A 13,897-nucleotide genomic window follows, 5' to 3' on the forward strand; every position below is an offset into this window, starting at 1 on the left:
CTTCACTTCCTACCACGAGGCAGCAAGTGGGCCACCCCATTGCCCTCCAGTGATGACTGCTCCAACCAGGCCTCACACTACATTCTCATCACAATCATCCGTGACTCCAACACACAGCATTGTCAGCCACACCTTCCCTAAGCTTGCCCACTAAATGCTCAAATTCACTTCTAAGCTTCTTAACTTAGACCTGCATCAATTCAACACAAACCCAACTCAGACTAAGCTAGCAAGATGACTGACATACAAAGAGGCCTGTTAAGACTTCAAATCCTTCTGCAGGTGGCTGTTCCTGGCTATGAAATTTCAAAACTTAAGGTTTAACAGAGAAAATTCCATACATCTCAACACTCAAGAATCTTCATCAGGAGTATCGTAGATATTCACACAATTACAGTTCATTCATTAATTAATTCATCCAATCAACTTTTGGTGGATGAAGGCACTGGGCCAAGCACCATGGATAAAAAGCACCAACATTCCAATAGGGCCCCTCACCTCCTTCTCCACAAATCTGGTGCCCATCACATTTGCTTGTGCTTATTTTTAATTTTTACTCAAGAAGATGACATTTTTAAAAGGCAATTGATCACATTAGCTTTCTCATAAGGTCAGAAAAGGAAACAAAAGTTTATGGAAATATTTAAGCATGGACAAGAAAAACATAACAGTGTTTGAAAAAATTACTTACCTCCGCATCTTCCCCAAAGAATCTATACTTATATCCACATTCCACACACAAAATTGCATCTTTCTGCTGCTGCTTCATTTCTATGTATTGTAATTCTAATGGTGTGTAGATGGTTTTGGCCCGTTTGTTAGATGGTTTAGAATCAGAAGTTTTCTGTAAGTTTTCATAACTCTTATGTGATGATCCAAAATGACTGAGATCAAAAAGTGTCTTGGCCTGGCAACCAAAAGACTTTTATAGTTAAAAAATATAAACCATAATAGTTCCCAGGGAGAGAGAATGCAAATTTGGCACAAAGCTAACAATTGATGAATCTAAGTGAAAGGTTTAGAGGAGTACATAGGATGTTCAAGCAAAATTTTTTGAGGTTTGAAATTTTTTCAAAGTAAAACACTAAAAAAAAAATGAGCCAAACTAAACTACCATATGATAATTTAAGCAAATTTTGAAAGCCTAAACATTTTCAAGTTCTATATACTTGTTTCAAATTTGATTTCATTAAACCTATTGTAATTCATATTTTGCTTATTCCTTACTTATTCCTCAATGTGCAAGGCAGAAAAATTCAGCAGGCACCAATCTGTCAGCGGTAAGGCCAAACCACTTCGAACAAGCATGCCAGCAGCTGCACTGGATGTTTTCAATTTCCAAACACAATCTAAAAGGTTGTGTATTCCATTAATCTTTATTCCGTGAAAGAACCACAATTTTTTGTTAGTAAAGAGATATGAGAAAGCATTTTTGGAATGCATAAAGCACAAGGTCACATTTTCAATATTAGTCTTCCTGCTATCCTTACTTCCTCATTGAAAACCATAATTAATTCCAATTTGAGCTTAGAACAAATTTTGTGCATATGAGACTCTTTTATACAAAAGGCATATGAAAACACCTTTTTTCCTAATGATCTAGGACAAGTCAATGGCTCTTAGGCTGGCTGAAGGAGGAGTTCATGAATCTGAACCTTGTGGGACGGAATGTGAACTTTTGAAACCTGTATACAAAACTGTGTTGATCTGAGTATGTTTCTGAGTAGAGTCCATAGCTTTCAGTCCGTAGCTTTTCAAAAGTCCATAGCATTTGATTTAAATTACTCAAATAAATAAATAAATAAAAAGTAAAGAGGTACGCCTCTAGTTCAATGGTTCTCAACCATGGCAATACTAATGTACTGACTAATAAAGAGAGCTTTAACCAATATCTATGTCCAGTCCTTAGTGAAAACCAATCAAATATGATTCTGAAGAAAGGTTCCTGCTTTCAATATTATTTTAAAGTTCTCCCAGTAATTCTAACTTAAAGCTGGGCTGGAAGCCACTACTCTGAATTGTAGATTTCAATGATGAAGCAAGAGTCCAAATTCCCTGATTTTGCAAAGATAAAAAACTAATAAATCACAAAATAGTAGAAGAAGTAAAGATCCCATATGTATTTGGTTTACCTTTTAATTTCCTTTTATCAGCCAAGCTTTCAACTGAAAACCTCAAAATACCTATATAAATTGCCCATCACAATATTCTAGGCCAATCATGGAAACTATGAGGGCTACATTACTTATCAATAAAGAATCCCCCAAGTCAATGGCTCCTAATCCAGGCTATACATCAGAGTCACCTGGAAGGCTTATGTTTGTTTTAACACAAACCAATTTATCCCCCTTTTAATACATACTAAATCAGAATCCACAGGGACTTAAAAAAATTAATAAACTAAAAATCACAAGCTCCCTTAGCTAATATGGATGATCAGCAAGTTTGGGAGCTGTTGCCCTGATTGAACCCCTAGGACCTATGTTTTGGATAAGTGGATATTCATCTATATAGTAATTACATACCTCTTGACGAATTTGACATTTGGAATCTTCAGAAGAAACTGCATTCTTTGCATGTAGAAGACTGATATCATCAAAATCAGTACATTTTGGCAGAACTGCAAACCTCTCCTGAGGGGGCTCTGTCTGCACTCTATTTTGAGGGAGGGCAGAATCGCAGCAGAATTCTTTCAATTTTTCCAGAGACTTTAAAGCAATCCTGGTCTTCAGACACTTCTTTGGCTCTTAGTTAGCAAATTAGAAGAAAATATAACAAGAGAGTATTCTGTTCTCATTATGTCAATTTATAACCAGCATAGGATTTTCAAAGAGGGAGCTTCTCACTAAAGCAATGAATCTATCTCTAATGTGATAAGGAAATAAAGAAACATTGGACTCAGGACAAAGATGGCATAGTGAAATATACATCTAATTTCACTTAGTCCTAAAATCCCATTAAAAACTACAGTAGAGTTTTGCTTTTTTTTTTTTTTTTAGATATAAACCCATAAGGAGAAAAAAGGAGAGATGAATATTGCAAATCAAATACCTCAAGCTAGAAGAAAATACGAATGAGCAACTTAGCGTACATGAAAAGCTAAATCCTAAGTCAGTAGTGAAGAAAACCAAGAACTAATCCTACTTACAATACAAAATGCTTAAAAGGCTCAGGAATTAGGATACCAGTAACTCTGGAAATGGAATAAAGGGAGGTTCTACAATAAAAAGGGCTGGTTCCAAGTAATTTGATCCCTACACCCCTACCCCACTCCAAAGGTAAAGGTAAATGGCCTTCCTCCACCTCAGCAGAGGACTAGGGATTTCTCTGGAAAAGGCAAAACAAGCCCAGCTGAGATGGTGTACCGTGCCTAAGCCAGAAAGTAATGGGAATACAGGCTTGCGGTATGCTGAGAAACCCAGCCTCTTCCTCACCAGCTCTCAGAACATAGCCAAGCAGAGCTCCCCACTCCAGTCAGGAACAGGCAAGACTCTGGACTGGGAAAACTGACCAACTATATGGGAAAGACCTGAGGACATTGACACCAGAGGTCCACCAAGGAAACCAGATCCCTATCCCCCCACACACTCACTGTCCTGCCTCCACAGCTGTCCTCATAATATTCTTTCTCCCTGGATTCCCACATGTCAAATTGTAGTCCTCTTCAAGACCCATCTCACAACTACTTTTTCCATGAAACTATCTGGTAATTCCCCCATCTGCAAATCATCTTTTCTTTCTCTGTATAACAAGATCTTGTGTTCATCTATAAAAAGATCACATCTCTCTATGGCACTTATCACAGTCGGCCAATTAGCAGTTACTCATAAGCCAGCAATCCATAAAAGAAGGAAAGCCATCATTTACTGACTATCTACCATATGCCAGGATACATTATTTCTCCCTTTAGAGTAATGCTATTAAGCAGCTACAATTAAATATAAGGAAAAAGACTGCATTTATCATCTCTTCCTTTTCTTTCCCTATTAAAGCAAAGACACTCTGAGGGCATGAGTTGTGTTTTGTCCAATCCTAAAAGTTTAAAACTTTTCACATTTATATTTTTTCAGATACACACTTTATCTTGTCTCCTGCTAATCTTGTAGCTACAAAAGTGTACATTTGAATCTCTTTTCAAATTACCCTCCTCTTTTCAAAATGTATCTACAAGTCTGGTCAATGGTTACACAAGTATATACATATGTCAAAAGCTGTACACTAAAAATTTGTACACTTTATTCTATGTACCTCAATATAAAATCCTTAAAAATGAAAAAAAATTAAGTACACTTTAAGTTTGTATATTATACAAGAACTTCCTTCCTATGAATACAAAAAAAAACTTTCCCAGGATGGGAGTGGGGTACAAGTTGGTGAGGTATTCATGTAAAAAAAAGAATGTGTAAAACTGAAAGTTAAAAACTGAGAGGAAATAGCCAGGGATGGTGGCTTGTGGATATTCCTGTCTTTTCTTCCTTTATTTTTATTTTTATGCTAGCAGCGAAGTTCATATTTCTGAAAACTTCCATGCTGTATGGCCTTATTTCCACAAGCTCTGATGTTCACTTGGCCATTGGCAGCACTGTGGACCTAAGACAAGGGGAAAGAGAGAAAGAGAGAGAGAGAGAGAGAGAGAGAGAGAGAGAGAATATGTGTGTGTGTGTGTGTGTGTGTGTATACAGACCCCTTGCTGGCTTACTTTCATGCCCTTCTCCCTGTGTGTGTGTGTGTGTGTGTGTGTGTACACACCCCTTGCTGGCTTACTTTCATGCCCTTCTCCCTGTGTGTGTGTGCGTGTGTGTGTGTGTATACATCCCTTGCTGGCTTACTTTCATGCCCTTCTCCTTACCATCTTTCCCCAACCCACTACCCTTCTCCCACCACTGCCAACCAAGATCCCACCATGAAGCTCCATCTCTGAGCTCTACTCAATTCAGAAAGACTTAGTTCAGGCAATGATCATGGATTGAGCCCTTTGTCTAACATCTCAGCCCTCTGGAGGAAGTAAGAATATCAGAGCCATGATGGGTGAGAATTAATAATCATTGCCCCAGAGCTCACCAGGGTTCCCAGATTTTACTGAGTCACTTCCTCCTTCCTTTTCTTGGACTTTCTTTGCTTTCTTGTTAACAGGCCCATCATTCTCCAGTGGTCTCTTTTTACTTCTGTCAATTTCTGCAACCTATATTAGAAAGTGATGTGTTATCTCTAATCTCAAAACTCGGCATATGGGAAATCATCTGAACTTTACTTCTGAATGGTACTTTGGTACTTTGAGCTCTGGAAAAACCTATGGGTGAAATGTTTTTATCTTCAAAAACAAGGTAAAGACTGGCAGGTCATGGGCCTCAGAGCCTCAAGCTCTGCTAAAATTAACTAGAACCAAGACTGTTACCTTTCTGCACTCAATCACCCTTCACCTATCTCAGATTATTAATGACATAATCTCATTGGATCAACCTACTTACAAATGTTAAATAAAATACCTTTAAGAAAAAAAAATCCATTTAAAAAAGGTGGAATTAGATAATAAAAGAACACTACCATTTTTAAATGTTAATTATAATTTAGTTTCATGTTCAAATTTGGCTTATGTGCACTAATAAAGATGCCACAAGATTATGAATTATTTGTTAGCAGGAAATCTGTCAAAAACTTTAAGTCCATTAGGGGGAGCACGGGGAAGTCAGTATAGCACAGAGAAGACTAGTGATTCTATAGCATCTTACTATGCTGATGGACAGTGACTGTAACGGGGTATGGGGTGGGGACTTGAAAATGAGGGGAGTCTAGTAACCATAATGTTGCTCATGTAATTGTACATTAATGATGCCAAAATAAAAATTAAAAAAACTTCAAGTCCTTCACTAAATACCCTCTAAATGGTGGTTATAAAACTCAGTGAATTTATGAAAACGTAAGACAATCATCAAAAAACAAAGACAGAAGAGGAGCAATCATTCCATGGAAGAAATATAATGAGGAACAAAATATTGCAGCAGCCAAGCTGTCACCAGTATTAACTTAGAGGGTAACTAAAAGCTACCTTCCACATTCTCAGATTGAGAAATACTATACTAGGGAGCCCCAGGCTTAGGCTGTGTCCCTAGGCTCACCCTTAGGCTTTCCCCTGCGGCAGTGCCCCTGGTAAAAACAAAACAAACAAAAAAACGACTTATTTTACTCAGTTAAAAGGTGGCAAAAAACTGGAAGGATCCAATGACTAACCGTTCACATAGGTACCAACCTAAGAAACTTATCCTCCCAAATTGTTATCAGGCTTTACAATGTGAACTGCAAGGGGTGTAGTTGCTAGGGAACTGCACAATATGACTTTACCCTAGTCGCTCAAAATATTTTGCAACTGCAAAATACTGTTGTACCCTTAAAAACTAGGGACTTAAATTAACGCCAGTTTCTTCTAGTTACCTAAACCAAACACATACAAGTAAAGCTCCTCTTCAACCTTCAGTACAGGGGGAAAAAAAAGATGGGAGGTTATCCTTTGCCCACAGGCCCCAACCCTCATCAGAATGGGAGTCAGGGGGCCTAAGCTCCCGCCTACGGTCTGCTATTAAGAAACCGTGTAGTCTTGGCCTGGATCAGGTCTACTAACCCAAAAGCCTTTGAACTACACTTCCGTAATTGAGGGCCGGCCCGGCTTTCCCAGGCTTCGCCTCTCAGAGTCCCTCCCCTTTCTCATCCGGAGCTGTCATCCCGCCGACTCTCGCGTACAGTCCCTGTCGCCTATAGCCCCTCCCTCAGGCACCGCCCCCTCTCCTTCATGGCTCCGCCCCATCCGGGACCGTACCCACCGAGCATGGTGGCAGCTGAGGAGGTAAAGTGGACGCTGGAGGCGCTGCGGAGTCAGAGTAAGGGTCAGCCTCTGGCGCGCCCGTCGGGGAGGAGGTGGATTTCAGGCTTCCCGCAGAATGGAAGAATCTGCTCAAAACCGCTTGCCTGGCAGGGGCTAGGCCGGCGGCAGCGGAGCCGCCAGAGGCCGGCTTCCGGTGCGACATCGCAGGGCAGGGACTGACAGCCCCGGGGAAGAGCGCGAACCCGCGGCAGCAGCTCCCAGGCGTCTGCGGGCGCGAGCACGTCGCGACCCTGCCGTGCGCCGGGGCAGTGGGTGGGGAGAGGGCGGGGCCTTGCAGGCACTCTTTGGACCAAGAGGGTTGGGTGGCCACAAATTCGCGCCGAACGCGGCGGGGAGTCGGAGTCGCGAGCTAGGTGGGAGGTATATACTGCCGCTGTCATGGTTCGTCCGCTAAACTGCATCGCTGCTGTGTCCCAGAATATGGGCATCGGCAAGAACGGGGATCTGCCCTGGCCCCCGCTCAGGTACCTGCCGGGCAGGGGGCGGGGGGCTAGGTGTGGGGGCGCCGCGGCTGGCGCGAGCTGCCCTGCTTCGCTACACCTGGGCTTGGCTGCCCGGGGGCGACTCGCCGCGGGAGCATGGAGTCGGACGGGAGACCAGAGCCGCCAGGATCTGGGCCTGGGCTTCCTTCCGTTAGGAAAGGGAAGCTAAATTACGGATTTCGGTTCCTCTCCTGCTGCCTGTAAGGCTATTCCTGCGCGGCTCTCAGCCCAAAGCAAGGTCCCAGTCCTGGAGACCCCCCACCCCACCGTTTGTCGGGCGTTTTAGAGCTTCAGATCACGAGATTATGTTGCAAGTAACACTGTATTTCTTTAACTTGTAGGAATGAGTTCAAGCATTTCCAAAGAATGACCACAGTCTCTTCAATAGAAGGTAATACAGGATTTTTAATTAAGGCTCGCCAACTTGAGCAAGTTTATCAGTGCAGATTTTACCTAAGTGATAGTTTTCCGTATTAATCTGGGACCTTTTGCCGTATCGTTGATCTGTACGCAGGTCCCAAGGTTCATTTAAACTTGTTTTTTTGTTTGTATTTTGTAGACGTTCTTTGAAATTTTCTGTAGGGGCGCGTGCCCAATCGATATGTTATTGAGCGGAACTGTCAGCTAAGTAAAGGCTTCGGGGTAGGTTAGCTCTAGGAAATGAGGCCAGAGGAGGTCTTGGAATAGCCGCTGGAAGAGATAAGGACTTAAGCAGGACATTGGAGAGGGTAAAATTACAAAAGTCGGTGGCATGTTACTGGATTTGAAGATCAAGAAGTGAAAGGTGGTGCAGGAGAACATCAGGGATGAATTCTCAAGATTTCCTAGAATCTGAGTGACATGAAGAAAAAAGGAGTAGACAATAGTGTGCAATGATGACGATTTTGAGGTGCCTGTAGGATATCCAGGATAAGTATAGACAGGAAACTAGGTGAATTAAGCCACTGGAGAGAAGATAACCAAGGAGAAGAATATAGGGGTTGAGGTTCCCCGTTCAAAATCTGAGACGTCTGTAATATCTTTCTGTGTTGACAGATAGTAACGGCATTAGCAGCGGTGAGGATTTAATAATGTGTGTAACTGTTGAATCACTGTGTTGTATACTGGAAACCAATATAATATTGTATATCAACAAAACTTCAATAAAAAAGAAATTTAAAAAGAAAACAAAAATATAGGAAAAAAGACTGAGACATATTTTTAGTCATAGAGGAAGAAAGTACCAATTCAATAGGGGAAACTAAATCTGAAGGGTGCAGGACAGGACAGATACAGTCCTGTCACCTTGGATTAGGCACTTAAGTCACCAGTAGCTACAATATAGCAAGAGCTTGAAGCTAAGGAATTGGCATGAACCACTATCTAGAATGCTAAGTATGTATGGTCAGGTAATAGGCAGAGCATCCAGTGCCTGACCTCTTTGCTGATTTTCAGTAAATACAGTATTTCCTGGATGAATGAATGAAAAGCATACTAGGGGTGTCTTGTTTTGTTTTCTTATTGGTGGAGGTGAGTGGAGGGGTATGGGTTGTTGTTAAGTCTCCCAGAGTCCTTCACTCACTATTTCTATTGAACACCACCTAAAGCTCTGCCCTTGAAAATGCAGCACATATTGTGTAGGGGTACCATGAGTTATTCAACCTTTTTTGGTTAAACTCTTGGAGGAAGAAAAAATTTTCTCAACATTTGGAGGTAATATTTGGTTATGAGTAATGAAACAATATGGAAAAAAGCTTAGTCTTACTACTTGTGATTTGTTAATGTTAGTGTTTTTTTTTTTAATAAGATCAAACTAATGATTTTAAGAAAAAAAGTCTATTAACCCAAAAGCCTTTGAATTACACTGAGGGTATGCACTCCTTTTGGTAGTCTCTCAGAACATATCAAGAATCATAGAAATGTACATATTCCTGTATTTGGATATCTGACTCTCAAGGTCTTCTTTCTCCTAAGTAATTAAACCAAAAATGGAAGCTACATGTATCAAGTTTTTATGGAAGCGTTATACTTAAAAGATAGAGGCACAATTTAAAGTGTTTTAAGCAAACTTAGTGGAATAGTAAGCAACTATCATTAAAATTAAAACAATGTAAATCTACAAAGTACACAAATATGAATAATATTGTTATATCAAACAGTTAAACTTACAAAATGCTTATTAGATGCTTAACATTGTTTTAAGTCTTCAATTCCCCTCAGCAACCTTAGAAGTAGAAACTATTGTTGTCTCCATTTTATGAACAAGGAAAGTAAGGTGCAGAAGATTAACATGACTTGCTAGCAGGTAACAATATATTCAACTTGAGCACTCTGCCCAGAATCTTCTGTCTTCCCTATTATTTCAAACGTGATTGCAGTTGATTAAAACTAAATATTGGATATAAATTGAATAATGCCAAAGGAAAAAACATTATATTTTAATAATGGGTGATAAATGTAAATTTTGGTAAAGCTGTTTTAAATTGTAATTTTTTTGAAACAGATCCACTAGATGTCACTATGACAATCATCTCGGCATATGCATATATGAATATATATATGTGTGTTGTGTGTGTAAATACATATATATCCAAAGTATACTTATTCTTACTATGTGATTTTATAGGTAAACAGAATTTGGTGATTATGGGTAGGAAGACATGGTTCTCCCTTCCTGAAAAGAATCGACCTTTAAAGAACAGAATTAACATAGTTCTCAGTAGAGAACTCAAGTAAGTACTATAAAATAAATTCATGAGAAAAGTATATCCCATTTCCTTGGTGGAGATCAGTGTACAACAAGATAGAATAATGTGAATGTAGCTCAGTTGATGGGTGGGGAGGGGTAGTTAATAACATTAAGACTGCCTAAGTCAACTCCATTGGCTTCTGCATCCTTCACTCCACATGCATGTATCCCAGTTCCTGTTTTGTTTCTTCTGTTGTTTACATGGGTCCTAACCCACTACAATAACTTCCTGACCCTTGAGGGCTTTTTGTGGGGGAAGGGAAAGGGTGTGTGACTGAATTAGATCTTAAGGGAAAGTTTGGGTTGACATCATAGTAGTTCTAACTTGAACTAATAATGTAGTCATAAAAAAAGCAGTATCCTAAGGCACTGTGCTTGAGAACAATGATCCTAATATTCCTTTCTCATGTGTATTAGCCAGGATTGAACCAAAGAAACAGAACTGGTAGATAGGTAGGTAGCTAGCTAGCTAGCTAGATTTTTTTTTAAGTTTTGCAAAAATTTGCTTTCACAATTGTGGGAGGTTGGCTAGGCAAGTCCAAAAATCTGTAGGGCAGGCCATCAAGAGGGCAAGCTGAAACTGCAGCCTCCCTACATTAAATTACTGATTTTAATCACATCTACAAAATACTTCCACCAAAACACCAAGATTAATGTCTGAATAGCTGAGAACTGTAGCCTAGACAAGTGAACAAACACATCAAAGACAATCTCACACTATGGGAAGAAGAAACATATGACGATAGGCTAAGGGGGTTCAGGCTTATAAAGATTTTCTCCCATGTGCCTTCTAGAATGGCATAAGTAAAAATCTGTAAGAAAGTATACCAGAATATTTGCATTAATTGCCTCTGGGCAATGGGGAATATGTTGATGTGCATCTTGCCATCTGCCTCAGTCTCCATAGTGTTCTCTTCCTTCTGGTTGCTAGGATATTCTGATTATTTCTTAGTAGAATCCAAATTCAATTCACAGACTATATTACCATTCCCAGAGACTCTTTAATAATATATTCTTGAATATTACTCAAGTTTATTTATGGCTAGCTTGAGCTAAAACAAAGAAATCTCAGTGGGGGAGATGTTCAGTTGAGCCAGCAAATCTTCTCAAATGATGAGGCTGATTTCTTTATGAACCCCCTGTGGTGTATGTAATTGGGTTTGGTTGTTTCTTCTATATTTATGTATAATATTTGTTGGTGTGTTTCACTTTTTTTTTTTTTTTAAAGCAGAGAGGACATTTTTTTAAAGTCTGTTATCAAGCATGCCAAGGAATAGGGATATCAGTTAAGAAGAAATTTTAGAGTTCATTTTTGTCATTCCTTCAGCTTCCCTACTTGCTGGTCAATTCCACACACATCCTGAGCACCTGCTAGATCCTGAATAAAAAAGAGATTTGCACATAGAAATCTTTATTGTGCATACACACTTTTAGAGATACTCAATTTTTCACCACTACCCACCAATGTAAGAAGAAACTGATTCCTCAAGGTAACCCCAAAATTTGCTATTGGATATTGGTTGTTTGAGGTAACTATTTACTTAATAAAATGTAGAGGGGGAAATGTTTTTCCAAAGCTTTCTAGACAATCACACTATAGGTTTAAAAGAAATATATACAGCCACACTGGGAAAACATTACCATTTTCTCAGAATGTTAAAATACTTATACGATCCAGCAATTCCATCCGTTGGTATATACCAAACAAATGAAAACATATGACCACAAAAAGCTAGTATACAAGTGTTCATAGCAGCATCATTCATAATAGCTTAAAAATGGAAGTATCCCAGATGCCCATCAGCTGATAGATACTAAAATGTGCTATATCCATACAATGGAATATTATTACACAATAAAAGGAATGAAGTACTGGTATATAAAACAACAGGGGTGAACTTTGAAAATAGTATTCTGAGTGAAAAAGCCAGACACAAAAGGCCACATAATTCAGTCTACATGAAATGTCCACAATAGGCAAATCCCTAGAGACCGAAAGTAGGGTATTGGTTGCCTAGAAAGGGTGGGAAGTGGGCAATGACTTAATATGTACAGGTTTTCTTTTTGGGATGATGGAAATATTCTAAAAGTAGATGGTGGTGATGGTTGTACAATTCTATGAATATACTAAAAAGTTTCTGAGTTGTACACATTAGAAGGGTGAATTGTATGTGATTTATATCTCAATTAACTTTTTCTTTACATCTTTAGAACCAAAAATTAAAGGAATTTAGTGCAGTGCTGTAGCTTTGACAGCATCTTTTACAAATCCAAAATTGCCTCCATAATATAAGACAATGTAAATTGTCTTCCATCCATAAAAGTTAGCTAACATCTCATGGTATAATAATTTTTTATGGTCTATCACATTATTCACAGTGATTAAAACTTTGTCCCCTCTTTAAAGCTGCTGTTCTCTCCCCACCACTCACACACTTGATATAGCCAAGACTTAACCCTCCTAGCTTCTAATACCTGCTGTGGCACCCATTAACATTGAGGCTTTAGGCTTTATTAACTTTAAGCCTTGATGAATCTCAGTTTCCTTATCTACTAAATTATAGTGACAGCTTCTTAGGGTGACTTTGAAGATTAATTGAAATTATACATATTAAATTTCTGGCACATAGTAGAAACCTGTAGATACAGATTCTACTTCCCCAACCATTGCTACTTTAGCAAAATTACCTTACTGTATAGTTATAGAAAATATTAATACGAGAACACAATGAACAGGCTTGTGATCTCATTTTAACTTTAATATATCACTTTGTTGTTCTTTCCTCAATCTTGAGACAAAAAAATCCCCTCCTATTGAAATTAATCCCCTCCCTTACCCTACTGCTTTGTTCTAGACTCCATTTTTTTCTGATATCAAGACTTTGCTCTGTTTTCTGCCTTTTAGCATTTAAACATCACCCCAGATTACTTCTACCTTCAATTTTCTTGGAGCTTTCTTACGTTAAGTAAAGTGTAAGGCTCAGTATTGTCTACAGTGGTCTGCCACTTTTGTGTTAAGCACTTACTTTTATGTCCTTTGAGCCAAAGGAATCTCCAAAGACTCCTCTCCCTCATCAGCCCACCCAGATGATACATCACCTCTGTGCGTGCCCACCTAGGATACTCCACACATCCTTTTCACTTTACAGCCACTGCTGAGATATGTCTTTGCCTGCCATTACCATCTTTTTGATATAAGAAATGCTTATTAAAAAGAAAAATCTCTATTCCCAGTATGTGGCATATCCCCTAGTGAAGTAGGAGTTCAGAAATGTTCACAAAATGAATGGTCCATAGGCGATTCGTAAAAATAGACCATCCTACATAATACTGCATTGTAACCTGCCTTTTTTCCCCACTTGATACATTGAAAGATAAATTTCTATAAATATTTTTAGTGACTGCATAGTAGTCAGTAGTATTTAGTTATGTGGATGGAGCATATTTGAACCAATTTTTTACAAGTTAGAAATCACATTTTTAAAGACAGTATAAAAAGTCTTAAGTTGAACATATGTCTGAATTCTGGTTAAGGTGTGATTGTAGCCTAGAGTTTTTTGCTTTTAGGTGCTGTGGGTAAAATTGTAACATTTCCAGAATATCTCGCCTGGCTTTAGTACATCTGCATATCAATAGTGTTTGGTGGTGGAAAGAAGTATGGCTTTAGTGCATTTGCATCATTCCTCAAGGGTGGAGAGAAGTTCATCTCCATATCAGTGGGAAATTACCTGGGCAATGGAGGACTTGTCTACCTGAGAGGTGAGGGGGAAGGCCGGTTTTTGGCTTCTGCTGGAGCAGCAGAGAGAGATG

At 39.2% G+C, this 13,897-nt stretch overlaps 2 protein-coding genes across 7 annotated transcripts in view; one reads left to right on the top strand and one right to left on the bottom strand.

Moving 5' to 3' along the window:
* The window catches only part of MSH3 (mutS homolog 3), a 212,774-nt gene extending 205,730 nt beyond the window's left edge, over positions 1–7,044 (bottom strand). Inside the window, 4 exon segments of the mRNA XM_057493875.1 lie at positions 692–907; positions 2,526–2,746; positions 5,062–5,182; positions 6,816–7,044. Of these exon segments, the coding sequence (XP_057349858.1) occupies positions 692–907; positions 2,526–2,746; positions 5,062–5,182; positions 6,816–7,019 (762 nt within the window). The 5' untranslated portion in view covers positions 7,020–7,044.
* Positions 6,758–13,897, top strand: part of DHFR (dihydrofolate reductase) — a 39,477-nt gene continuing 32,337 nt past the window's right edge. For 2 of the 6 annotated variants that reach the window (XM_036914184.2, XM_036914183.2), the window contains exons 1-3: positions 7,162–7,341; positions 7,701–7,750; positions 9,965–10,070. In XM_036914184.2, coding sequence (XP_036770079.2) covers positions 7,256–7,341; positions 7,701–7,750; positions 9,965–10,070 — 242 coding nt within the window. In that variant the 5' untranslated portion in view covers positions 7,162–7,255. Of the gene's footprint in view, positions 6,879–7,161; positions 7,342–7,529; positions 7,670–7,700; positions 7,751–9,964; positions 10,071–13,897 lie in introns of those variants that run through there. The other 4 variants (XM_057493896.1, XM_036914185.2, XM_057493893.1 and 1 more) reach the window with 4 other exon arrangements.

Source organism: Manis pentadactyla, chromosome 2, assembly GCF_030020395.1.
Source record: "Manis pentadactyla isolate mManPen7 chromosome 2, mManPen7.hap1, whole genome shotgun sequence".
In the NCBI taxonomy this organism is placed as follows: domain Eukaryota; kingdom Metazoa; phylum Chordata; class Mammalia; order Pholidota; family Manidae; genus Manis; species Manis pentadactyla.